The 27,546-nt window shown below is 44.1% G+C and overlaps 2 protein-coding genes across 4 annotated transcripts in view; one reads left to right on the forward strand and one right to left on the reverse strand.

Moving 5' to 3' along the window:
- MYH7B (myosin heavy chain 7B) overlaps positions 1 to 1,513 on the reverse strand; it is a 44,868-nt gene extending 43,355 nt beyond the window's left edge. The window contains exon 1 of the mRNA XM_042980545.1: positions 1,429 to 1,513. The gene's annotated coding sequence lies outside the window, so the exon portion shown is untranslated. The remainder of the gene's footprint in view (positions 1 to 1,428) is intronic.
- GSS (glutathione synthetase) lies at positions 1 to 27,482 on the forward strand. 3 transcript variants are annotated; one of them, XM_042980543.1, is made up of 13 exons: positions 1 to 283; positions 3,000 to 3,134; positions 8,756 to 8,901; positions 11,779 to 11,854; positions 12,149 to 12,288; positions 12,969 to 13,085; positions 17,779 to 17,859; positions 17,962 to 18,039; positions 20,372 to 20,438; positions 23,646 to 23,840; positions 24,245 to 24,326; positions 25,766 to 25,955; positions 26,934 to 27,482. In XM_042980543.1, the coding sequence occupies exons 2-13, from the start codon at positions 3,006 to 3,008 to the stop codon at positions 27,055 to 27,057; spliced, it is 1,425 nt and encodes a 474-aa protein (XP_042836477.1). In that variant the 5' UTR covers positions 1 to 283; positions 3,000 to 3,005; the 3' UTR covers positions 27,058 to 27,482. The 3 variants fall into 3 exon arrangements, with proteins under 3 accessions (XP_042836477.1, XP_042836476.1, XP_042836478.1); XM_042980542.1 differs by lacking the exon at positions 1 to 283 and having other exon boundaries at positions 1,623 to 3,134; XM_042980544.1 differs by lacking the exons at positions 1 to 283; positions 24,245 to 24,326; positions 26,934 to 27,482 and having other exon boundaries at positions 1,623 to 3,134; positions 25,766 to 25,906.
- The last annotated feature ends 64 nt before the right edge of the window (positions 27,483 to 27,546 follow it).

Raw genomic sequence — 27,546 nt, forward strand, 5'->3', positions numbered from 1 at the left:
CCCGTAACTCCTCGCTGACCCAGCCTAACTCCTCCCCTCCTTCCCAAGTCCTGTCTCTCTGGATCCAACCGAGGAACCCTTAACGCCAAGGCTGCTCACGCACGGACTGACCCTTCCCGGTCGCCGTCCAGCTCCACAGGCACGTCTCCGCCCCCGCCCTGCCCTTTATACCCCACTGGCGCGGTCTGCGCAAACGCGTTGGGTCGCATCGAGGCCCCGCCCTCTAGACCTTGGGTTACAGCGCGAGGGGCTTGAGTACCGTGCGCGGCAGGACGACGAACCAGTAGGTTGGGGAAAGGCAACGGCGGCCGGCAAGGGCCAAGCTTCTTCGGGAGGATGTGAGGGAGGGTTCTGGCCAGCTATTGGAATCCTGAAGGCTAGGAGATGTTGCAGCTCATGCCCTTTGCAGGGAAGGGGAAATTGGTGACCATTGAGGGGGTTGGGCTGGTGATTGTGGATCCCAGATTTCCCAGATCTCCTGATTCCAGATCGGGCCGGTGTCGGGGACACCGTGCCAGTGAGCCAGAGCCGGAATTAAAAAAAGAAAGAAACTGGGAGCGATTAGAACCAAACTTTGTCTAGAATGGGAGTGAACGGGCCCATGAAGTGGGGCAAGCCTGGGCAGGAGACGGGTGTTTATGCCCCGAGCCTCATGCAGACACTGGCCTCGCCCTCAGGATAAAGTCCGACTGGGTTTTCTTCTGCGCATTTTAAGATCTGGCCCCAGTCTTTCATTCGTCATCCATTCATTTAACCTTCATTGAATACAGTAGTAGGTGCTGGAGGTAGAGAAGTGACCAAGATACACAACAATTCCTATGGTACAGGGGCAACTAATGGGCTGTAGAAGCCCTGGGCGGAGAACAGGGACAGCTTCTGAAACACACACGTGAACGCTGGTCAGGAGTGGTGGGGAGTGTTCCAAAAAGAGACTACAGCACGTGCCAAGCCTGGGAGCTGGAGAGAGGCTTGTGTATCTTGGTTACTGGGGATAACCTCACTCTTGAGTCTGTTTAGCGCCCAGGGAGATGATGGTAGCTGGAACAGGCATCTGACAGTGGAGGTGGAGACAAATAGAGGAATTCAAAGCAATCTATATTTAATAAAAACTACAGGATTTGGGGAGACTGGGGTGTTGGAGAGAAGTGTGTACAAGTCTTGAGTGCCTGAGTGGGGTTCATCAGAGGAGGAGCAGATTTGTGGGGAGACGACAAATTCTATTCTGGTTCTGTGGAGACTCCCAGTAAGCAGTTGGTTATTACAGTTTGGAAGTCAGGAAAGCACCACTGTGAAAGTATAGATTTGAATGTCCTCAGCAAAACAAACAAAGCCACAGGGTTGAGACTATAGAATGAGAAAAACAAAGGGCCCAATCAGCACTTTACATAGTGATTATCTTTATGTTTTATCTCTTTGTATCCTCAGTACCTAGTCAAGGGCGTGGCAGTAGATGCCATTCAGTGTTTACCAAGTAGACAAAAGTCCAACCGCAGGCAGAGATGCTGGAATCCCAGAGATGTTAAGAGATGGGGGCTAATGGAGGGTTCCATTGCTCTAATGTCAGTCATAGGTTCTTGTCCTGGCTCTGCCACCAGCCTGCTGTGTGACCTCCTGACAAGTCTTCCACCTGTAAAGTGGGTATAGCCAAAAAGAAGCTCCCATGTATAGAGCTACAAACCCTGCTGAGGAACTACACACAGATTTTTCTCATTTAATTCACATGGGGACCTTATATATGAAGGAAGTAATATTATGGGCTCAAACCCATATCTGACTGACCCCAGGGCTCTACTATGACTCTGTAGTCATAGAGCCCTTATCTGTGTCTCATTGGACAGAAATGTTGTTAGGATCCTCTTGAAATTACATGGTCATTCTTTGAAAACGTTGTGCTGAGGCCAACAGATTTTCATAATTGGTTTCGCACCAATTTTGTTATAAGGGGAAGGAGATGGAACTGAATGTTGTTCTCCAGTTTGTTACTTGTTCTCTAGCTCCCTTTCTGGGGACAACTGAGCTGGGTAGCCATGTTCTTTTCCTAAAATCAAATGACAGTAGGGCAAACCAAAATTAATAACTGGTGTTTCCAGATTTTTATTCAGATCTTCTTAAATCCCTGAGGCCTGCTGTAAAATTAGTATCAAGGTGTTAGTTGGTTCATATCTGTGTGTCTCTGGGCAGCCAGTTGGACTCCTCATCCTATTACATTGGGCACTTGGGTTTCAGTTATTTCTATTCTGCTAATGTGATTTCTCAAAAATATTTTGTCTTGCTGCTGTGATGATAGATGTCCATATAGGGAATGTAATCATGTCCTGCTAATGAGCTTGCTTCTGCTTAGTGTGAGGGAGGAGTTCACCTTATCTGCATTTCATAGTATTCTACAAAGGGATCCTCCTACCCCCACCCCCCACATAATTTGAGATTTGCTGACCTGGGTTGTTGGAGCTAGAAGGGGAATTAATACTCTCTTGCAGTGATTTTAAATTTGTTAAAAATACAGAGCTTCAGCCCTTCCCTCCACTCATCAGACCTCTTGCATGAGAATCTCTGAGTGGAGCCCAGGAATCTGTATTCTTTACCAGGCTCCCCAGAATATTTAGCCAGATTTGGAAACCACTGGTCTACCTCATACCCCTTGTTTCACAGGTAGAGAATCTGCAACTCTGTGAGGGGAAGGAACTTGCCCCAATCACATATGACATTAGTGCCTCTTTCTCCAATGTAAAAGGCCTGGGCTGGGAGTCCTGAGACCTGGGTTCAAATCCAGGTTTTACCAGTCTGAGATTCCACTTCCTTACTGTAAGAATAATGCCATCATTGTATTAGGAACCAAGAGAGTGGCAGTGGAAATGCTTTGTCAGGCTTTCCATTTTGCACTCATGGAAGTTGAGAGCTGCCATCCAGTGTTCACTCCCCTGTACCACACTGCCAGTTTCATTGGTTGCTGGGTGGGCCCCAGGCAACCCATCACCAATCATTCCCCTCTCCTGTTGCAGGTTGGGATGGCCACCGGCTGGGGGAGCCTCTTGCAGGATGAGCAGCAGCTGGAGGAGCTGGCACGGCAGGCTGTGGACCGGGCCCTGGCTGAGGGAGTGCTGCTGAGGACCTTGCAGGAGCCCAGTTCCTCCGATGTAAGCCCCTGACCCCTCCTCACAAGCACTGACGACACTGCTCTGGATCCTAATGCTCACTTTCTGGTCCCTGCCAGGCTAAAAGCAGCTCCTTTAGGTCGAGACATCTTTTTTGCTTTATTTTATCTTTTTCAATAACTAAAATTGATCTCTAGATATATGTAAAAAGCCTGCTGAGAGTAATCATAAAATTTAAGTCTGGAGTTTCTAGTATGAATTAGGTAAGTTACATAACCTCTCTCAGCTGCAGTTTCTTCATAGAATAAAAAAGGGATAATAATGGGACCTGCCTCTTCAAGTTGGTAAGAGAATGAGAAGATAATTCATGTGAAACACTTTGTCCAGTGAGCTATTATTTTTTAAGACTACCTAATCACACTGCAGAGGGGGAGTATATCTGTACAACTGGTCTGTGTACATCCTTCTCTGTGCATTTATATACATATATGTGTATATAAAGAAATATATGATTTTCTTTTCTTTTTAAGTTTTTTTTTAAATGTTTTTATTTTTGAGAGAGTGTGAGTGGGGGAGGAGCAGAAAGAGAGGGCGACCCAGAATCTGAAGCAGGCTCCAGGCTCCAAGCCGTCAGCACAGAGCCCGACGGGGCACTCGAACTCACGAACTGTGAGATCATGACCTGAGCCAAAGTTGGACGCTTACCGACTGAGCCACCCAGGTGCCCCTTTAAGTTTTTTTTTTAAAGTAACCTCCACATCTAATGTGGGGCTCAAACCCATGACCCTCAGATCAAGAGTCACATGCTCTTCCAACTGAGCCAGCCAGGTGCCCCAAAATATATGGTTTTCTAAAACACAAATTGGATCACACAGATCATGCAGATTATTTTGTGATTGTGTTTTTGTTTTTCATTTAACAATCTGCGGTTGAACTCTTTACAACTCCCTCCATTAGGATTAGCTTCATTCTGATACAGTGTTCCATATATAGATGAATCACATTTTAACTTTCCTCTATTTAGGTGATTTTTAACGTGTTTTTTTAATGCCCTTTTTTTTTTTTAAGTTTATTTATTTGAGAGAGAGAGAGAGCTTGAGCAGGGGTGGGGCAGAGAGAGGGGGAGAGAGAGAATCCCAGGCAGGCTCTGCATTGTCAGCGCAGAACCTGATGAGGGGCTTCAACCCATGAACGGTTAGATCAGATCATGACCTCAGTCGAAATCAAGACTTGGACACTTAACTGACTGAGCCACCCAGGTACCCCTGATTTCTAATGTTTTATGATTATAAACAGCATTATAGGGAACAGCTACATACACGCCTGTTTGGGTACTTCTGTAGGGTTGATGCTTTTAAAAGTAGAACTGCTAAGTCCAAACCACATTTTTTAAAAGTCTCATCCTTAAAAAAAAGTTTTTATTTTGTGACTGGTAAGACATTGTCATAGTTCAAAATTCAAAGGACATAGAGTTTACAGTTTAACCCTCTCTTCTATATTCCCTAGCCATCCGGTTCTCCTGACCTGAAGACAAGCTGTGTTTTAGCATTTTTGTTTATTCTTTCATATAGTTTACTATAGTTTACTCATAACAAAAAAAGTATATATTCCTTTTTCCCACTGTTTACACAAAGAAGCATCCTAGACAAACTCTTTTGTGCCTTGCTTTTTTCTTTTTACTTACTAGTATACCTTGTGACAATCCATATGAGTAACTAAAGAGCTGCGACCATCTTTTTTTTTTTTTACTAAGTTAAGGGCCTGGTGGAGAGTCCAGACTCATAAATATTTGCTGAGGCCTGAGTGAATGCGAATGGCTGTTACCTAAGGTAGGCTGACATTGTGGAAGGTCTGCCTCTGGCTTTGGGAATATAATTGCTTGCTTTGTGAACTTTACATTATGTGAACTGTTTGTCTGAACCCAGGATTAAGCATTTTCCCCTCCAAGATTTTTTTGTTCTATTAATCAATAGGTATTGTGTGAAGGTCCAACACTTGGTCTTTCTGGAAGTTAATGGAGCCTAGAAAAGGCATAGTCCTCAGTGAGATTCCCAATTCAGAGAAAAAAGACAGGAAATGGGGCACCTGGGTGGCTCAGTTAGGCGTCCGACTCTTGATTTTGGCTCAGCTTATGATCTCACTGTTGGGTTTGTGGATTGAAGGTCCATGTCAGGCTCTGCGCTGACAGTGTGGAGCCTGCTTGGAATTCTCTCTGTCTCTATCTCTCTCTGCCCTTCCACCACTCATGCTTGCTCTCTCTCTCTCTCTCTCTCTCTGTCTCAATAAATAAATAAACATCAAAAAGAAAAAAGACAGGAAATACGTGTATGTGTACGGATGTGAGAAAGAGAAAGAGATTTCAGTCCAAATCTTTGTCAGGTGCCTGTTTTATGCCAGGCCATTCTAGACACTGAGGACACAGGTGAGTCAGCCAGAGACTCTGGCCACTAAAGCGCATGGTCTAGTTGGAGAATGTGCCACAAGACAAAATTAAATGTCAGTTCTATGAGGAAACATAGATAGCCTGCTGCACAATATTAGCTACTGTTTATTATTGACTATGTGCCAGGCACTATTCTAACAGCTTGAAATCACTAACTCGTTTAAATTTCACAACAGAGATGAGGAAACCAAGGCCTAGAAAGGTAAAGTAACTTGCCTGAGGTCATTCAAATGGTTGTGGAATTGGCAAAGCCAGAATTCAAACCCAAAGAGTTTGCCACCTGACTTCATGCTCTGAACTTCCATTCTTTACTGCCTCTCTCAGGAAACTGTATGGGACACCTAGACGAAGGAGCAACTCATCATGAACTAGATCTTAAAAAATAAATAGAAAAGAACAGCATAACAGAGGGTCTAAAATAGGAAAAGGCACAAAATGTTCAAGAGAATGCAGCTGAATATGGGACAGAAGACAGGTCGAAGTCAGATAATCAAGAGGCTTTGGATACTGGGAGGAAGAGGAACATGAACTTTATCCTGTAGGTAGGGGTGACAAACCAAGTGCAGAATTAATAGCTGGTCCCTGCAGATTTAGGGAGTTAATTAAAAAAAAAACAACAAAAAAACAAACATGAACAGGTTACAAAATTTAAAGGGAATTCAGTGTAGAATAAGTCTCCTCCCTCTAGCCACTGTTTCCTTCCCCAGAGACAAGCATTGTTAACAGTTTTTTCATCAGTGTCTTTAAAATGTGAGGCCCAATGTTTGTTTGGATTTTTTTTCATGAAATAAAAAAAATCTGGCCCCTCAGGTGAAATAGGAGCTCTTCTTCCCATCACTCTTTGTTTCTTTGACTATGGAGATCTTTTATTGTCATGCACATGCTACCGTTTTTCTCAGAGTAGAAGACTATTACTCTGTGCCTGTGTCTCCATAAAAAGTTAAAAGACTGTGTGTTTCAGCCTTTGGCCTATACACAGTGGAGAACAGCTGTATACTATGGATCCCAAATTCAAGTGGGCATAATGAGTCATGGGGACAGAGGCAGAGGGAAGTCTTACTAGAAAAAGCCTTTGTGAGTTTTTCAGGCCAAATGAGACTTGTTGGAGGAAGCAGAGTTCTAAGTTTTAAAGCCAAGGAAATGCCCTTATTGTCATCACACATGCACTCAGGGTATTAGGTGACCCCCTATGTAATCTGCAGTAATTCCCAGCCTAACACAGAAAAGCTTCAAGCTGAAAAAACCTTATTCTCACAAATATCCTTCCTCACTTTTGTCTTCTGAGATTTTGAGGAAGGTAATTTGGGAACTATCTATGAAAATTTTAAGTGGATTTACTCTAATTATCTGACATTTCCATTTTTATAAATTTATAATTTATGGACTTTTTCACACACAAAATACCTAGAATATATACTCTAGGATATTGATTGAAGCATTGATTGTAATGGGGTGGGGGGAGGAAACCACCTATATGTTCATAACAGAAAGCTAGATTCAGGGGTGCCTGGGTGGCTCAATCAGTTAAGTGTTCAACTCTTGGTTTTGGCTCAGGTCACAATTTCATGGTTCATAAGCTCAAGTCCCACATTGGGCTCTGTGCTGTTAGTGTGGAGCCTACTTGGGATTCCCTCTCTCTGGCCTTCCCCCACTTGTACTCTCTCTCTCTCTCTCTCTCTCTCTCTCAAAATAAACAAATAAACTTAAAAAAAAAAAAAAGACAAAACTTGAATTAATAAATTATTTTATATCCAAAGAATGGAATACTCTACAGGCATTAAAAAGAATGAGATCTATTTGAACATATATGGAAATGTCTCTGAAATATTTATAAAGCAAAGGACAGAACAATATATGTACCATGTGCTTCTGTGTGTGTAAAAAAAGAAAAATGTGTATATACATATAGTCTAAAGGACATGTGAGACACTAGTATACAATTTGCTTCTGGGGAGGAGAATTGGGTCATCAGGGAATGAGACATACTTTTCACTATGTATCCTTCTGTCTCTTGAATTTTGTATCATTTGTTCAAAAAATATTTTTAAATATATAAATGCCAAGTTCTAATGTCATAAACTCATACTATGATAATGGCAAATTGATATTAACTCAGAGGTTAAACTCAGGAATACATCATAATATAAATCACAAGGTCATTTTATCATCTCCTACCCAAATTCTAGTTCATTTGTTGTTGTGAATCTCCAAACGCATTATCCCCTTCTAGAAATAGTGTTCCAGATGGGTATTTGGGTTTCCTGGTTCTGCCAAAGTCCAAAGAACTCAGAATGCAGCCTAACTCCAGGTCTGGCAACCTGAGTCACTGTCTCCAACACTGGGGAGAAACCACTCCTAACTTCTACTCTGGGGGCCAGAGATCACTTCTGATGCAGCCCTACCAGCAGGACTCTCCCTCTGCCCCAACCAGAAGGCAAGGGGGCTGGGGTGGGAGCTCCTGGCACGAGGGTCCTGGGTTTAGGACCCTGGCTAGGAGCTGTGTGTGTGTGTGTGTGTGTGTGTGTGTGTGTGTGTGTGTGTGTTGTTTATTAACCACCTTGGTTCAAATCCCAGTGCCATGTAACAGCTTTATATAATTTTGGACATGTTACTTAATCTGAGACTCAATTCCCTTTATCTATTTATTAAGAATAGATAATAATAGGGGCGCCTGGGTGGCTCACTTGGTTAAGTGTCCAACTATGGCTCAGGTCATGATCTCACTCTTTGTGGGTTCAAGCCCTGCATCAGGTTCTGTGCTGATAGCTCAGCTGGAGCCCGCTTCTGATTGTCTCCCTTTCTCTCTGCCCTTCCCCTGCTCGTGCTCTGTCTCTCAAAAATAAATAAAACATTAAAAAAAAGAACAGATAATAATAGTATCTGCCTCACAGAGTTAAATGACGCATTCATGTAAGGTATTTAAAACTGCCTTGTACACAGTAAGTGCTCAATTTTTTGTGGTTTTGTTTATTTGTTTTGGCTGTTTTGCTTCTGTTTTTTTTTTTTTTTTTTAATGTAAAGAGATAGAATATTACAGAGTCTGAAAGTTCCCATTATATCCCTTCATCATCCTGTTTTCTCCCTCCCTTCACAGAGGTAACCACTATTCGGCAGTTTGTGTGTCAATAAATGTAGGTTACACTTTTCATGGGATTATGTTTACAAGAAAACAGCCCATTTACAGGTGTTCTACCCCTGCCCGCTCTTTCTCCTTGATCAGGTGGTAAGCTATGCCCCATTCACGCTCTTCCCTTCACTGGTCCCCAGTGCCCTGCTGGAGCAGGCCTATGCTGTGCAGATGGACTTTAACATGCTGGTGGATGCTGTCAGCCAGAATGCAGCCTTTCTGGAGCAGACTCTCTCCAGGTACTGGGTGATGGGGCAATAGGGGCCGGGAGTTGCTGGAACCCAAGGGACTGGAAGACTGAGGAGCCATGAGATGTTGCTCTGGCAGCTGACTTGGTAGGGTTGGGGACAGGTACCCCCCAGAGAAAACAAAAGTAGTAGAACAGAAGTCAAGAGGGCTGACTTTTAATCCTGGCTCTAATCCTCATTTATATGGCTGCAAGCAAATTCCTTTCTTTCTCTGTGCCTCAATTTCTTCATCTGTAATGTAGGGATGTTGGCGTAAATCTAAGATCTCTTCCAATCACATTCTGTGATTCTCTGATCCATGGCCCCTTGCTTTGATGACTGAGATTTCTATTTGGAATTAGGGAATGTCAGCATTGTTTTAGGGAAAACAAAGGGCAAAGGAGATTACTGGGTTTAAAGTCAGATTTCTAACTTCTTTTCCTCAGCCCTCTTATCTCTGGGTGAGATGGGGGGGTAGACTGGGCCCCACCCAGGGCATGAGGATACAGAACTCCTGAAATGGTTCACCCCATCCACTGCTCTGTCTCTTCTCCCTTAATCCTTTTTTTATCTTCAGGCCCTGGGACAAGGGAAATTCCTTTACTTTCAATTTTTTTTTCTAATGTTTATTCATTTTTGAGAGAGAGAGAGACAGAGAGACAGAGTCTGAGTGGGGGAGGAGCAGAGAGAGACACACACAGAACTCGAAGCAGGTTCCAGGCTCTAAGCTGTCAGCTCGAACTCATGACATGAGCCATGACATGAACTCATGACAGAGCTCGAACTCATGACATGAGCCAAAGTTGGACACTCAACTGACTGAGCCACTCAGGCCCCTCTCTTTACTTTAGAATTAAATTCTTTATTTTTAAAAAAATTTTTAATGTTTATTTATTTTTGACAGAGAGAGACAGAGCATGAGTGAGGGAGGGTCAGAGAGAGAGGGAGACACAGATTCCGAAGCAGGCTCCAGGCTCTGAGCTGCCAGCACAGAGCCCGACGCGGGGCTCAGACTCACAGACCGCGAGATCATGACCTGAGCTGAAGTCGGACGCTCAACCGACTGAGCCACGCAGGCGCCCCAAATTCTTTATTTTAGAATTAAATAAATAAGTGTGTGTGTGTGTGTGTGTGTGTGTGTGTGTGTGTGTATACATAAACAGACTAGACATACATACTTGCATGTCTGATTAATTTTTCAAAAGAAAACAATTATTTTGTTAGAGACAAAAAATTTTTTTAAGATTTTATCTTTAAGTAATCTCTACACCCAACATGGGGCTTGAACTCAAAACCCCGAGACCAAGAGTCGCATGCTCCACTGACTGAGCCAGCCAGCCACCCCAGAGATACAATCTTTTCAAAATGTGCACATTGGTGTGAAGGTGAATATGGGAAGGGATCATAATGGTAAGAAATTTGGAAACCATTGACTTGAAACTAAAAATGCAATGAGTTATGAATGTACAAACCCTACCACCACCTTCCCCCCAGGTCTTTTTCGGGGTGGGCCTGGCTTTTGTACCTCTGATTCTGGATTGCAGAATATATGAGCAACCTGATTTATGATCTTTGCCCTAAAGATGCAATTATGTGGAGACCTTTCCTGCAGTCCATGTCTACAACCTTGCCTTCCCTGTTTCTCTGTCCTCTGAAATACACACAAACCCTAGCTTGTACGGGAATAGAGCCCTAGTATCACATGTGCTAGAATAGCAGCCTGGGACCTAGGTTGAAGGGACACACCTCTTCAGTAGAGCAAAAATGTGTCTCAACTTTCTTGGAGGCTGAAGCCCAGCTGGGGACTCTCCTCACCAAGGGCTGGGAAAGGCCTCATGAAAGAGCTGGCTGGGGAACAGAGGAACTGCAGGGCAGGCCTGAGCTACATGGGCTCAGTGGGGTCCCTGTAACAAGTGAGGAGAGTGAGTTAGGCTTGAGCAGGGATGTAGAGACTGCCCTGAATCTTGACAGACAACAAGTGTGGTGTTAGTTACCTGTGGGTGCCTCTTCCACACTGGATGGACTCCTACTTCATATAACATGTCACAGCAGCACACTGGGCCATGATGATGAGCTACCACAGACAAAGTCTCTACCCTCATGTGGTTTATAGGCAAATAGGAGAGGTGACATTAGTTATCACAGAAATAAAACAGAAACTTAAAACTAATCTGTACTACAAAGGAGAGGTCCACAGTGTTCTAAGAGCACATGGCAGGAGGATCTGATCCAGATAGGGAAGGTTGCCCTGAGGAAATCATATCATATGAGGACTGGCTGAAGAAAAAAAAAAAAGGATATTTAGCTTGAGTCAGAAGAATGCTTTGGTGCACAGAGCATAACTGCTGTCTTTTAATCTCTGAGAGTTGCTGTATAAGAGGTGGAAAAGACTTGTCCTTGGAAGCCCCAGAGTGTAGGAGAAGCTATGGAGAGTTAATGTTATGTCGACCAGAAGGTTTACCAACCATCAGAGATATTCAAAGATGGAATGGTTTTATCACATGACATTTCTTAGTTTCTCTCAGGACCAGACACTATGCTCAGTTCTGTACATATAATATCTCATTTACCCTTCACCACAACTCTATGATAGAAGTAAAATTATTTTCCTCTTCATCTTTCATTTTTATCTTTTACAGATGAGCAAACTGAGACACACAGTGAAATAATTCTCTAAGGTTGCCTAGTGGTGAGTGGTAGAGCCGGGATTTGAACTCAGGTTATCTGGCTCTAGACCTGAGTTCTAAACCACTATTGTCTATCAGGTTGATGTGGCTGTTCAAGTTTGGGTCAGCAGACTGAAAGATTCAGGAGGCAATGGATGAGGGTAGAACTATTTGATCTTTAAGATCCCATTTAGCCTAGAAAATGCTCTATTTCCTCCTCCAGCACCATCAAAAGGGACAACTTCACTGCTCGCCTCTTTAACATCTACAAGCAAGTCCTGAAAGAAGGCATTGCTCAGGTAACCAGTCCCCACTCCACCCCAATCTAGGACCTGTCCCTCCCTTTTTTTTTTTTTTACCAGAAGAAATTGGCCCAGGCCCTGAGCTCATGGAAATCTGCCTCTTGTTGGTCTCCACTAGGTTTGTACATCAGTGACCAATCCTGGGATGACCAAAAGAATGATTCCACTAGGTTTTGGAGCATTAGCCTGCAACTCTGATCTCTATGTAGAATTCATGTTACCTGTCTGTTCTGTGGCTAGGCCCTCAATCAGCCCTGGGCAAATGTACTCAGCCTTCAGTTTTCCCCACAGACTGTGTTCCTGGGCCTGAACCGCTCAGACTACATGTTCCAGCGCAATGCAGATGGCTCCCCAGTCCTGAAACAGATTGAAATCAACACCATCTCTGCCAGCTTTGGGGGCCTGGCCTCCCGTACCCCAGCTGTGCACCGGTGGGTACCCTGGGCAACACTGGGCACACTGGTGGGGTGAAAGCCTAATAGGCCTACGGTCACAGGCAGGAACAGGGATCTCCAATTCCAACTATTTCTTCCCAGGCCCTGGGTCATGTGTTTCTCCTGTAGCAGTTTCCACTTGTAATTAGGTCTTAGTATGTCAAGGAGAGAAGGGACATCACTGTTCATCTAGTCTTGCTCCCTCATTGTATAAAGTAGTATTCCAGCTTGAAGAAACAGTACCTGAGTGAGAAAGAGCTTGGAAGGCCTGAAGAGAGGTCAGAATCCATGGCAGAGAGGGATCAGTGGCTTCCCATTGGAAGGCTTGACCCTAGTAGCAACCATTTCCAGCCAGCAGTGATGCTCCAGGTTGCTGTGATTACAGATGGTTGGCAGCAGGATTCCAGATAGCAAGCACTGGTGCTCAGGGAAAGGCGTTCCAGATCATAGGGAGGCTGGTATAGAGTAGAAACACAGGGTCTTGGGGCTCTGGGCATATACACGGAGCCAGGGTTTGGGTGGCCCCGTATATTCAGGCCTGAGAAGCATGATGATAAGATGCTTTTTAGTGTTCAGCTAATTCTCCAAGTGATGTTCCTGTAAGGATCTGTGAGTCACAGGCAGAGAGGGGTCTTCTAGATCCATCCAATTACTGAATAAGACATCTCTTCCAACAGACATGTTCTCAATGTCCTGAGTAAGACCAAAGAAGCTGCCAAGATCCTCTCCAATAATCCCAGCAAGGGACTGGCCCAGGGGATCACCAAGGCCTGGGAGCTCTACGGCTCAGCCAAGTAAGGGGGAGAAAGAATGGTAGAATCCTGCTTTAGATTCAGCATTCGTGGGTGCAGTGCAAAGCAACTTCTTCGCCTGACATCTTTAGGAAATGAGGGATTTTTTTTCCTGGAAATAGAAGCTTACACTTTTAAGTACCAGACTTTAAGGGGTTTCTGGGCTTCCTTCTTAAATAAGAGACACAGACTATAATTTAATCTTGTTGTTGGCTAGAGGTCACAATTATCTGTTAATGATTGCATTACTGTTAGTGATTGTATCTTGATGTAATACAGAGGTACTATCTAGACTTAGAGAGGCATGTGAGGCTGTCTGCCTGCACTAATGGCCCCAACTGTTAGCCTTTAAGTTCTTATTCCTTTTCTTCCCAGTTTTCCTGTCTCCCTACTATCAGTTCTTACTTCCTACTGCTGTCAGTGTGCTTTAATTTGGAATCCTCCATTCCCATCCCTGTACCTCCTTTCTGATTTGCTATGGTTTGGGAAAGCAAGTGGTCTGGGTTGTCATGTACCATCTAATGAGTGTGAGGGCCTCTTTGATAAGTAAATGCATAAGCTTTGACTTAGTGATTTTGTGGTGTCTGTTGTAACTGCCTAGAGGCATTTTTTGCTTCCTTCCTATTTTCAACCATGTTCCAGATGTGTAAAGATGCCAGGTAAGTGACTTCTGTATATATAGGGGGCGGCACTGTACCAATAGTTACTGCAATGTTTACATAGCTTTAATAGTTAACCGTTAATGAGCACGGACTGGTGCCACACTTTGTGCTAAGCACTCTACACGTAGGATCTTATTAGATCCTCATATGAAATATTTCAAGGTAGATACCACCCAACTCCCCCCATTTTACAGATGAGGAAACTGGTTCAGAGAAGTGAATGGCTCAAGGTCAGATGGTTGGTGGTAGAGCCCATAGTCCACTCCCTCTGGAATCTGCAACCTTAATCACTTTATTGCCTCTAAGAGAGCCTCTCTGGGCTTGCTAAGCCTCACTAAGACTCAAGAAACTTCGGACTCTGAATATTTAGAAGGCATAAGATGAATAATTAACTCTTGGTTAAGTGTTTTTTAAGAGACTGAAGCCAGGAAAGGGTCAGCTGGGGAACTACTGATGAAAAAAATGCTGCAGAGGGTTTCTCCAACCAGGCTGTGAATAACATGGGAAGACTTATGTGCCTAGAACTAGGCACTGGTGGGTAGGAACTATGGGGTGCCTGAGCTGGGACTGGCTTCTCATTTTGAAAGTCAAATAGGCATTTCTGCTGACCTAGCATATGACCTTCGCTAAGACAGTTCTTTTCTCTGAGCAGCAGTTTGTAAAAGGGGGATGATAATAATAAAACCTAAAAGGGTGGTAGTGAGAATTAAATGAAATCTCATGGCTTTGAAAAATGCTTTAAAAAATCTGGTGAGGAATGGAAAAAAGACAGTCTCTTTAACAAATGGCATTGGGAAAACTAGACAGCAACATGCAAAAGAATGAAACTGGACCACTTTCTTATACCACACACAAAAATAAATTCAAAATGGATGAAAGACCTAAATGTGGGACAGGAAACCATCAAAATATAGAGGATAACATAGGCAGTAACCTCATTGACAATGGCCATAGCAAGTCTTACTAGCTATGTCTCCAGAGGCAAGGGAAACAAAAGCAAAAATAAACTATTGGGACCTCATCAAAATAAAAATCTTCTGCACAGTGAAGGAAAAAATCAGCAAAACTAAAAGGCAACCTTTGGTATGGGAGAAGATATTTGCAAATGACATATCTGATAAAGGGTTAGTATCCAAAATATATAAAGAACTTAATAAAACTCAACACCCAAAAAATAAATAATCCAGTTTAAAAATGAGAAGACATGAATACACATTTTTCCAAAGAAGACATCCAGATGGCTAACAGACACATGAAGAGATGCTTAATATCACTCATCATCAGGGAAATCAAAACTACAATGATATATCACCTCACACCTGTCAGAATGGCTAAAATTTACAACACAGGGAACAACAGATGTTGGCAAGGATATGAAGAAAAGGGAACCCTCTTACGTTGTTGGTAGGAATGCACACTGGTGCAGCAACACTGGAAAACAGTATGGAGGTTCCTCAAAAAGTTGCACTACTAGGTATTTACCCAAAGGATATAAAAATAATGATTTGAAGGGATAAATGCCCCTGATGCTTATAGCAGCATTATCAATAATAGCCAAATTATTGAAAGAGCCCTAATGTTCATTGACTGATGAATGGATAAAGATGTGGTGTGCGTGTATGTATGTATGTATATATATATATATATATATATATATATATATATATGTATGTATGTGTGTGTGTGTGTATATATAATGTAATATTACTCAGTCATCAAAAGGAATGAAATCTTGCCATTTGCAACAATGTGGATGGAGCTAGAGAGTATTATGCTAAGGAAATAAGTCAGAGAAATACAAATACCATCTGATTTCACTCATATTTAAGAAATAAAACAGATGAACATGGTGGGGGTGGGGTGGGTTGGGAAGAGAGGCAAACCAGACTCTTAACTACAGAGAACAAACTGAGGATTACTGGAGGAGAAGTGGGGGTGGGGGGGTGGGAGGATGGGCTGAATGGGGGAAGGGCATTAAGCAGAGAACTTAACGTGATGAGCATTGGGTGTTGTGTGTAAGTGATGAATCACTAGATTCTACACCTGAAACTAATGTTAATCAACCGGAATTTAAAAACTTGAAAGACTAAAAACAACAACAACACCCCTCAGGATCATTATGTAGTACTTCCAATAGTAGTAGTAGTAGTGGTAATAATAATAGTAGTAATAATAGCAGCTACCATTTAAGGAGTACTAGTTTCATTTTACTGAAGGGAAGACTGAGGGGTCAGAGAGGAGGAATAACTTGCCAAAAGTCACACAGCTAGTAAGTTTAGAATTCACGTCTATCTGCCTTTAAAGCCTGCATTCTTTCTACCATACTGTTCTGCCTCCAAGAGGAATGGTCCCATAGTATAGATCAAAAAACTCAGGCTCAAGCACTGATAGAACAGATGAATTTTTCATCGGTTATCTCATAATTTTTTAGATTTTTAAAAAAGCATGGAAAATGAATTATGATTCCAATTTAGACATTTATTCAAACTTTTTCAAAATATAGTGACTGTGGTTAGAATGAGTAGGGATAAGAAAGAAGGATTCTTGGTATAAAATGTTGGGAGCTATTATCCGGAGTCCTCACTCCCAGCCAGCACATTACTGCCACTTCACCTTCCTTAGCTGACACTTTCCTAGTCCTGTTCCCAAAATACTGTTCAGAACTGAAGGCAGGAGGAGGTAGAATATGTTTTCTGAGTCTGGCTGTGATTATTTGGCAGAGGGCAGGCTGACTTAACCAGGGAATGCGGTTCCACTTTAACCTACAGCTTTCAGCCTCCCTCCTCCGCCTCTTTTTGGAGGTAGGCCAGCCTGGGCCAGGTGCCACCTTCCCACCCATGAGGAGAGCAAATCAGGCTGCGATATGAAAAGCAAGGCCATTGGCCCTTGGGTGTCTCAGGGCAAGATGGCTTACGAAAGCACCATTTCTAGCTTGTCTCTCAGAAACCCAACTCAAAGCTAAGACTCAGCTTAATGTCATGTCTGACCCTCAAGAGATTTCAGGCAAGCCAGGAGAGGAGGCATACTAGGACCTGTATTTCAGTTAAGTAGAAAGGAGTCAGGCAGAATGTAGTCCAAGAGGTTCAGCTGAGGCAGAGAAAAGCAGAGACAAACAGATCAGAGGACAGTTACAGGAGGAAGGAATCCACACTTAGATTCCTAAGCCCAAATCTGGCCACCCAAGAGTCTTAGCAAGAAGCTATGGGCGAAGAGCAATACGGCTACAGCAAAAATGGAGTTTGGTACTCCAAACTGAGGGCTCAGAGAGGTGGAATAACTTGCCAAAAGTCACATAGCTAGTAAGTTTAGAATTCACGTCTGAGTCTAAAGCCTTGTCCCTCAGGTAGCCAAACAGACAGTTCCTGGCATTAACTTTTTCCTTTGTCCTTGAGCTCCTCCTTCTTTAAGAATTATGTTGATAGCAGAAAGAAAGAGGTCAGGTAAGCCTCAATGATACCATTAATACTGTGGGACCAAACGTGTCCCTGTGTAGATCACAGTAATGTTGGGAGGCCCCAAGAGATAATTCCTTATTTATGGATGGCTCTATAGGGTTCTGTAGGATTTCCATTGACTATTATAATGTATCATGCAAGAACCACACACTCCTTTATTATATGCTTTACAGTCTAGTAAAAGGGTCATTAGCCTCCAACCCCACACATTATTCTATAAAATATTCTTCAGTATTTTCATCTGTTTATTCTTCCAGAAAGATTTTAAAATCATTAAGTTTTAAGAAAAGGTCGTCTTGGGTTTTTGAGATTTTAAATCTAAGTTTTAATTTGCGTAGAAAATTAACATCATTACAATATTTCATCTACCTACTGGAGAAGGAACAGAGACATCTCCATTTTTTCAAGTTTCCTAATTTCAGGAAATAATGTATTAGAGCCTCAGGTATCGCCTGAGACCTTTCTGATTTGAGAGAATATCTGCTCTTTCAGGGAAGGTGTGTTCTCCTGAAGGTTGTTGGATGGAGGGAGGACAAGCTTTGTAGTCACTTCAGCCAACTGTGCTCACTCTCTCCCCAGCGCTCTGGTGCTACTGATTGCTCAAGAGAAGGAAAGGAACATATTTGACCAGCGTGCTATAGAGAATGAGCTACTAGCCAAGTAAGTAAAGGAGGGGAGACCTCCAGATAATGGCCCTAGGCTTGTGAAGAACTACTCAGAACAGAGCATCCATTACCTCTAACCTTTGCCCATCTTTCCCAGGAATATCCACGTAATCCGTCGAAGGTTTGAAGATGTCTTTGAAAAGGGGTCTCTAGACCAAGACCGAAGGCTGTTTATGTAAGTGTTCAGGGAGCATTACTACTTTAGGAAACTTATTCTGCTACCCATTTCCCCCAGTAATCCTTTCTTCTAGGAGATGTGATGGCTTGCTTCCTTCTCTCTGAATTTTAGGGGCAAAATACCCCATCATCTCAGGAAAGTCTGGAGAAGGCTTGGTCATATTCTGCTTCTAAAAGGTTGTATCAGAGCTATTGACCTTTTTCTTTCTTTTTTTTAGAGAGAAAGTGCAAATGGGGGAAAGGGACAGAAGGAGAGAGAGAATCCTAAGCAGATTCCACACTCAGCACAGAGCCCAACACAGGGCTCAATCCCATGACCCCTGGGATCATGACCTGAGCTGAAACCAAGAGTCGGACCCTTAGCTGATTAAGCCACCCAGGCACCCCAGAGCTACCAACATTCTTGATAAGGGCCTTCTTAAAATAACCCTGGTGTTCATATGTCCCTGGACTCCTAAAAGCTTTCTTGCCCCTCTTGGTAGCTATCAGGCCTGGACAGTTGGGCTGAGCAGTCAGGGAGGAAGAGGAATAGCTTGCTCATTCTGTGATTGATCTGGGAGCTTCTCTCTGAGCTTAGGCAAGACATTATGGGGCCTGGATTTGTGTTCCACGCCAGGCCTTATGCTCCCCTGCAGGGGGCTTCCACCAAGTGACTTTAGTACCACTTAGTTGGGTAGCATTGTTTGCAACACACATATTTAGACCTGGAATTTTATAGGTTTTTGTTTTTTTGTTTTTTTTTTAAATTTGTGATTCTTCTTCTTCTTCTTCTTCTTCTTTTTTTAAATGTTTTATTTATTTTTGAGAGAGAGTGTGAGCAGGGGAGGGGCAGAAGGAAAGGGAGACAGAGAAGCCCAAGCAGGCTCTGTGCTGTCAGCACAGAGCCTGATGCAGGGCTCAAGTTCACAAACTGAGATCATGACATGAGCCGAAATCAAGAGTCAGATGCTTAACTGATTGAGCCACCCACATGCCCCTAATCTGTGATTCTTAAAATTAAGGACCTCCATTGAAAGGCCCCTAGGTGGCTCAGTCACTTAAGCATCCAACTTCAGCTCAGGTCATGATCTCACAGTTCGTGGATTCGAGCCCCACATCAGGCTCTGTGCTGACAGCTCAGAGCCTGGAGTCTGCTTTGGATTCTGTGTCTCCCTCTCTCTGTGCCCCTTACCCACTCACATTCCGTCTCTCTCTCTCTCAAAGATGTTAAATGAATAAACATTAAAAAAAAAAAAAAAAGAACCTCCATGAAATTTCATAGTACCACTTTTCTCAAAATGTGCTTTTATCATAACAAAGTCATTAATTTACTTTCCAGACAGTATCAAATAAGCCAAAGAAAGGGGAAGGTCTTTAAAAAGATAGTTTCGGGCACCTGTTGGGATGAGCACTGGGTGTTGTATGGAAACCAATTTGACAATAAATTTCATATTAAAAAAAATAAATTAAAAATAAATAAAAAGTCTGTGTCTTAGCTAGACTCATAATTTTGCATCTCTGCGCCCTTATGCCTACCATTTCAAAAAATCTCAGCCTGGTTTCAGCTACTTTTTTTTTTTAATGTTTATTTTTGAGAGAGAAGAGAGAGAGACAGAGCACGAGTGGGGGAGGGGCAGAGAGAGAGGGAGACACAGAATCTGAAGCAGGCTCCAGGGTCTGAGCTGTCAGCACAGAGCCTGACAAGGGGCTCGACCTCATGAACCATGAGATCATGACCTGAGCCGAAGTTGGACGCTTAACTGAGCCACCCAGGCTGCCCTCAAGTAGTGTAATGCAACGTGTTTTGGTAGGCATGGCAATATGATTCTGAGGCTCAGTAATTTTTAGCCCACTTAAAAAAAAAAAATTATCTTGGGGTGTCCAGGTGGCTCAGCTTATGGGTTCAAGCCCCGCATTGGGCTCTGTGCTGACAGCTCAGACCCTGGAGCCTGCTTTGGATTCTGTGTCTCCCTCTCTGTCTGCCCCTCCCCCACTTGTGCTCTGTCTCCCTGCCTCTCTCAAAAATAAATAAACATTAAAAAAAAATGTTTTTTTTATTTATTTATCTGATTTGATTCTGGTTGCTTTCTTGCTTCCCTGTGGGCTTCCTACAATGACTCTAGATCTAGAATATTCTAAAGCATTCTTCACTGCATACCTTCATGTTTTTAGTGGAAGAAGTAGTGGTATGGGTGTATCTAGTTTCATTGCTTCCAGTGAACCCCTGACTAGGCAGCCTGTGTGGTCTGGCTTTCAAAGAGGACAAACTCATTTGGATGCACTGTGAAATATACTGAATCACTATATTAGTTATAATTTAACATAGCAGCATTCTCCATTCTGTGTTCTAGGGATGGCCAGGAAGTTGCTGTGGTTTATTTCCGGGATGGCTACATGCCGAGTCAGTACAGTGTACAGGTTGGTATTCTGTTAGACTATTCTCTGCCTCCTAGGACCCAAAGTCATTCCTTGGAGACCCAGCTCAGGCATCACAATAACCTGGGTTTTTCCCTGGGCCCTGCCCTCAGTTCTTCCTCAGGGAACTTACTGCTGGAACCTCTTATTCTCCCACAAGCTTTTTACTATCTATCACTCTCTACACACTGTCTTCTAGACTCTGAATCCTCAGGTATCTATGTTGCTTCAGCCATTCACATTGTTTCTAGGGATATACTGGCAAATGTTTTTTTAACGTTTGTTTATTTTTGAGAGAGACAGTGAGTGGCGGAGGGGCAGAAAGAGAGGGAGACTCAGAATCCAAAGCAGGCTCCAGCCTCTGAGCTGTTAGCACAGGGCCTACGTGAGACTTGAACCCAGGAACTGTGAGATCATGACCTGAGCCAATGTTGGATGCTCAACTGACTGACCCACCCAGGAGCTCCCTGGAAAATGTTAAATAGTCATCTTTTTAAGGGGGAAAGCCCCAGTTTGTAGCATTTGCTGATTTCTATGGTATACTCCCATCATGGCCGATTTCAAGTTACCCAACTTTTCTTTTTTTCACTGCTTCAGCAAGAACATTTGTTTTTTCCTTAAAGTTTTTATTTTTAAGTAATCTCTATACCCAACATGAGGCTCAAACCTACAACCCTGAGATCAATAGTCTTAGGTTCTATGGACTGAGCCAGCCAGGTGCCCCCGACCTACTTAACATTTCTGAACCCAGAGATGGGTACAATCAGCTCTGGGTAGCTAATGCAAACCAGTTCCACCATACCACTGACCAGCTCCTTCCTGCCAACTCTTACTTCTCTTTTATCTGTGTTAGAAAGTATTTCTGTCCATTCATGTTAATGACAGTAATGATGATACCACCTTATCTTGCTATCCTACCATGTAGTTTCAAAATTACTTTCCACATCCATTATTTCATTTTATCCTTACAACCACTGTGTGAGGTATATAATTATTGCCATTATACAGACGGAGAAACTAAGATTTGGAGAGATTCAGGGGCTTGTCTAAGATCTCACAGGGAGTTCCCAGGCTTTCTGATTCTTGGTCCACTAGCATATCCAACATATTGTTCTCCGCCTGCCCCTAATCCATAGTATGGAGAAGCTAAGAAGCCCTGCTTTCACTCGGGAGAAATAAGTTAGAAAATACCATGATCAGTATGCCTGGGGTCATGAGCCTTTGGCTCTGCCTGTGTGTGACCATGGACAGGTTTCTGACCCTTTATGGGCTCAATTTCTGTAAGCTGAGGAAACTACACTCAAAAAATGAGGGAGCTCCTTCCAGATCTTTAATTTTTTGAATATAGGATTTTCCCTAAGACCCAGCTGAATAAGGAACCCAACAGTTCCATAGAGGTGGAAGCTCTGTAGAAGGTCCTTTCCTCTAGAAAGTGGTTAGGAGTGGTGGAAACTTGCTGACTAGAAAAAGACAAAACTGTCCATGGGGAAAATGGATCCAGGCTCCAGGACAGGGGATTTGGGGGATCCAGGCTCCAGGAAGGGGCCAAAAAAAAAAAAAAAAAAAAAAAAACTTTAAAAAGAGATTGAGCTAACAGGGAAATAAGTCTGTGCATAAGGAGGAGGACATATTTAGGGAATTGAGAAACTCACACAAGGTTTAGAATTTGAAGATAAATCTGCAAAGCTTAGTGACTTGTTAGTTGATGTTGGGAATGCCCCTGCTCATCTCTGAATTTTGCTTCCCTGCTTTTAACAAAATGGAGTACTTCTCTGGGTTTATCTCTGATGTTCTGGGCACCAGTAACTGCCTGGAACATCAAAGGTGGTTGAGATTCTTGGTAAAGACCAGGCAAAGATGCTGCAGGTGAACTGTGTATCAAAGGGAGGACAGCATGGGTGGTTGTGGATGTTGCTCCTTAGGCCTTAGCCTTTATCCGGCTGTGGTCAGTTTGATGTAGTCTGGAGTTCAAGGACAGGTTATCCCCCAGTGTCTGAGAATGGGGACCTCTGCTGTTTACCTGCCTCTCACACACTAAACTCTTAGCACATCAGACCATTCATCCTATGATTACCCACTTGCAGGCTTTTGCTAATTATTCTGCTAATCCGAGTGTCTTCCCTATTGACCTGTCAGACCCTACCTGACTACTCAAATTTCACTTCACTAAACAACAATAACAAATAATTACCGAGCACTGTGTCAGACAGTGGGGATACAAAAGAAACAAGTGCTGGAGCTCACATTTTGGTCAGGGAGATGGTCATCAGAAAGTAAGAAAAAACAGAAAAAAATTTTTTTTTCTAGTTGAGGGAAACTCTTTGAATAAAATAATAGAGTGAAGGGGCATCTGGGTGGTTCAGTCAGTTAGGCGTCCGACTTCAGCCCAAGTCATGATCCCGCACTCATGGGTTCAAGCCCCTTGTCAGGCTCTGTGCTGACAGCTCAGAGCCTGGAGCCTGCTTTGGATTCTGTGTCTCCCTCTCTCTCTGCCCCTCCCCTGCTTGCACTCTGTCTCTTTCTCTCCCAAGAAATAAATAAATACTAAAAAAAAAAATAATAATAATTAAAAAAATAATAGGGTGAAAAGATAAGCGAATTATGAAAAACCCACATTAAATAGGGTGGTTTGAGCAGAGACCTAAGAATGAGAAGGATCTAATCATCCATTGGAAAAGCCAAAAGGAAAAGACTTTCAGGCAGAGGGGAAAGCAGCAAATGCTAAGGCCCTGAGGTGGAGTGACATCTGTGTGTTTGAGGACTGACCGGCCTGTATGGCTGGACTGTGAGAGTGGGATGCAGGGAGGTCATGAAATTGACATGGTTGAAAGCGGGACAGGAGGCAGATCCTGCAGGGTCTTGTGAGCTTTGGTAAGGAGTTTAGATTTTATTTGAAGTACAGTAGGAAGCTGAGCTCATACACAAGTGTCTCACCTCTTTCAAACCTCTTCATCTACTTTTCTATGCCCTTATCTTGTTATTTCCCTTTTAATTATAGTCATGTACCATTGTGCTAAACTGTGAGCTCCCTGAGGGCAAGAATCCTACATATTGGAAGAATCCACATCTGCCTTACAAAGAGATGCAGTGACCCTGGGAGATGATGAATGTGAAGAAAGAAAGCATGATACCTGGCATCTGATGGATGCTCAGTAAAAGTCAGCCAAAGTGAAATGAAGTAGAATTACTTTTGTTTTCTTCCCTCTGCAGAACTGGGAAGCACGCCTGCTGCTGGAGAGGTCATGTGCTATTAAGTGCCCAGATATTGCCACCCAGCTGGCTGGGACAAAGAAGGTGCAGCAGGAGCTGAGCAGAATGGGTGTGCTGGAGATGTTGCTCCCTGGCCAGCCTGCGACTGTGGCCCGCCTCCGTGCCACATTTGCTGGCCTCTACTCACTGGACATGGTGTGTGGGCTGCCTCTTTCTTCCACCACAGCAGGAACCCAGAATTCAATGTATTGGGGAGGCTGGAGCTGGTAGTGGGCTGGAGTCCATTGTAAGCTCCCTCAACAAAGGTAGAGATCCAGATAAGAGGTGGAAAGAGGAAGGAGCTGAGGAGGACAGCAAGAATTGGGGAATATCTATATGTGTTCTCCATGCCTCCTACTGTGGAGCCCTGAACTGTTGCCAGAGAAAGCTTGTTTTCATTGTACTTGCTGCCTTCAGGGGTTTGTTGGGGGTGACATCCAGATAGTAGCATCTAGCCTCATTCCTGTTATTCCTCTGATGCTGCTCTGCACAACCAGCAGGACCGTAGCTCCTGCCCCTGGTTTAAGACTGCTGGTAACTGCTTTCTTGCCTCCTGCCAGGGTGAAGAAGGGGACCAGGCCATTACTGAGGCCCTTGCTGCCCCTAGCCAGTTCGTGCTAAAGCCCCAGAGAGAGGGTGGAGGTAGGTGGTTCCCCCTTGGTAGGGCTGCTCAGTGGAAAGGAAGTGAGCAAGAAGGCTGTTACCAATGCTGAGTCACACTTGCTATGGGCATAGTCCCAGGCTCTAGGGGACATAGGATGAACTGACACAGGCCTTCACCTTGGACAATGTCCCAGAAGACCCTGTGATCAAGTGATATTGAGCACAGAGGGACCTGATTAACCGTAACTGGAGGGTTCGTACAAGTTTAGTCTGAGGTGCCTGTGACCAGATTGTGGGGAAGTGGGATAGGGCATATCAGGAGGTTGGATAGGGCATATCAGGAGGTTGGATATCTTGCTGCCTGGTTTGAACTCCTTGAGGGCAGGGATCATGTCTGTCCACAGACCCAGAAGAAATGAGTTTTGATCTTGGTCTTAAGGGATAGGTAGGAGTTTACTAGGTGGAAAAGGAGGGAGAGTATTCCACACAGAAGGAGTAGCCTCAAGGAGAAGCACTGGTCCATGGACGTGTGGTACATTTGGAGATTAATGAATACTGGTAAGACTGGAGTACAGCATGAGAAATGGGAGGAGGCAGGGATTTGGGCTGGAAAAGATGGTTTGGGACATGATTATAGAGACCATTAAAAATATGTAGGAAGTTGGATTTTATCCTAAGGGTAGTGGGAATCCATTAGAGAGATTTAAGGAGGAAAGGGATACACATCTGATCCAGGATCCATGTTTCAGCCATGGTAAAGTATGTCCTGGATGAGGGGAGACAATGGCAACAGACATCATAGAGGAGGCTGGTATAATTGTCCAGAAGAGCAATGTAGAGGCCTGGGCTAGGGCTATGACATTGTAAGAATACAGACTGAAGAGACACGTCTGAGTTATTGACAGGTAATGGAGAGGGAGGAGTTAAATATGAGTCAGGATGCCTTTCACCTATTGGGAGCAGGAAGATCCAGGAAGAGCAGGTTCAAGACAGAAGCAATGAGTTCTCTTTGGACATGCTGAGTTTGTTTTGGGAACCCATGGGGTATCCCTGCAATGTCAAGAACAGGGAGCTTAAGTTGAAGATTTGGGAGTTAACAAGTCATAGAATATAGATGGAGCCTTAGAAATCTCCCTGGGGGGGGGGGGGGAGTGTGTTCATGGAGGAGAGAACAGGGTGGCAGGTGGATTCCTTGGTAATTCCAACATTGAAGAGGAGCAGGAACCAGTTAGGGAGGCTGAGAAGGAAAACCATAGACAAGTAGGAGAACCAAGACAGGATGCTGTGGTGAGGTGTGTTTGCTTATGTGAGAAAGGGCTCTCCTATTAAAGTGACATTCCCTTCTTGGGAGCCAGGCCTGCCCTGGCTTCACTGAGCTGGTGTTAGAAACTGAGGCTGCTGCCTTGACCACAGAAATGGGGGCACAGAGTGGAGAAGGTAGGCAGAGGGTCGAGGGTGACTGGCCAGTGTTATTGCAGGTAATAACCTATATGGGGAGGAGATGGTGCAGGCCCTGGAGCACCTGAAAGACAGCGAGGAGAGGGCGTCCTACATCCTCATGGAGAAGATAGAACCTGAGCCTTTTGGAAATTGTCTGCTACGGCCTGGCAGCCCTGTCCGAGTGGTCCAGTGCATCTCAGAGCTGGGCATCTTTGGAGTCTATGTCAGGTGAGCCAGTCAAGAGGGTCTCCTCCTTGCCAGTCAGCCAAGTGAGCCTGGGGAGGAGAACTGGACAGGGAGCAAGAATCCTGGGCGTCAGTCCCAGCTCTGCGAGTCCCTAGCCATGTTACCTGTTTCCTTATCTAGTAAATGAGGCCAAGGACCCAAAACCTGCCCACCCACAGGGCTATCAAATGAAGCCCAGATGACAAGTGCTTTGCAGCTATAAAGGAAGTTCCAAGTAGTATCAAGAAGTATGAGAAAGTGACCCTAGACTATAAGGAGACCCCAGGGAAGAAGAGAATTTGGGTCCAGTTTCCAGGCCACCAGGGGTTCTGGAGAAAGGTGGGATGGGCCAGCTAGAGGATAATCAGTTGGCTCTGAAAGACTGAGTGACCCCTGGTTTGGATGTGAGCACTAAAGAAACAGGAAGAGAAGACCACTTGGGAATTTTTAAGGAATAGTTCCTGGTCCCTTAAACCGCTTCCTGCAAAATATGCAATCTAAGATCAAGCAAAGTAGGAATATCAGATCCTACCATGCTCCTGACCTGAGCCTTCCCTCTAACCACTTAACAGCATCTCTGCCTGCCATGTTCCCCCAAACCCAACTACCACCATAGCCATCTTGACAGAGAGGGAGAGAAGGAAACTTACAGCTACAGAACATGAAATGTGAGCCTGGCATCATGCTAAGTGCTTTTCCTGCTTTATTTAATCCTCGTGACCATCTTGCAAAGTGAGAGCTATTATCTCTATTTTAAATTGAGGAAATTGATATTGAGAAAGGCTGAGTAACTTGCTCAAAGACACGGAGCTAATAATTTCCCTAAAACGATGCAAACCCAGATCTGATTATAAAATCCTAGCACTTTCTTGGGTGTAGTCAGTCACTCATATACTGCTCACGTGGGACCAGGGAAGGATTTGGCTGTGGGGGCTGAGTCTTGGTAATGGAGTGGTGTGTCTTCTGTCCCCCTTTCTATAGGCAGGGAAAGACACTTGTGATGAACAAGCATGTGGGACATCTGCTTCGAACCAAAGCCATTGAGCATGCAGATGGTGGAGTGGCAGCAGGAGTGGCAGTCCTGGACAACCCGTACCCTGTGTGAGGGCACAGCCAAGCCTGCCCAGATTTTGCTCAAGAGACCTTCTATCCCTCATACTTGTCATTCCTCACCTAGCCCCTCTGAGGGTCTTCCCTCCCTGCACCTTGGGAAGGCTGGTCTCTTCTGTTCAGGGAAGGGTGAATGCTGGGTCCTTTCTCCAGCTCTCCCGTCTGAGGACCAGAAAAGCTGTTTCCCTTAGGTGAGATCTACAGGCCCCTAAATCCTCAGGGTGTGGGTATAGCTGAAAGGAAGCTGATTTGAGGTAAGGGTCCATAACCCTGTCAACTGCCTGTCAGCTCCTCATCAGCCTTTTCAGCAGGTTCCAGTGTCTGACCTAGGATAGGACTGAGAGGTAGGAGAGGGGCAGTGAAGGGGCATAGCATTTCCCTGCCTCTGCCTTAAATAAAACTACGTTGTTGATTCTGTGATTCCTTGGTTTATACATTTGAGAGGGGGAGGAGCTATAATCTGGGTCAGCACACTTAAAGTGGA

This window comes from Panthera tigris, chromosome A3 (assembly GCF_018350195.1).
Source record: "Panthera tigris isolate Pti1 chromosome A3, P.tigris_Pti1_mat1.1, whole genome shotgun sequence".
NCBI lineage: Eukaryota > Metazoa > Chordata > Mammalia > Carnivora > Felidae > Panthera > Panthera tigris.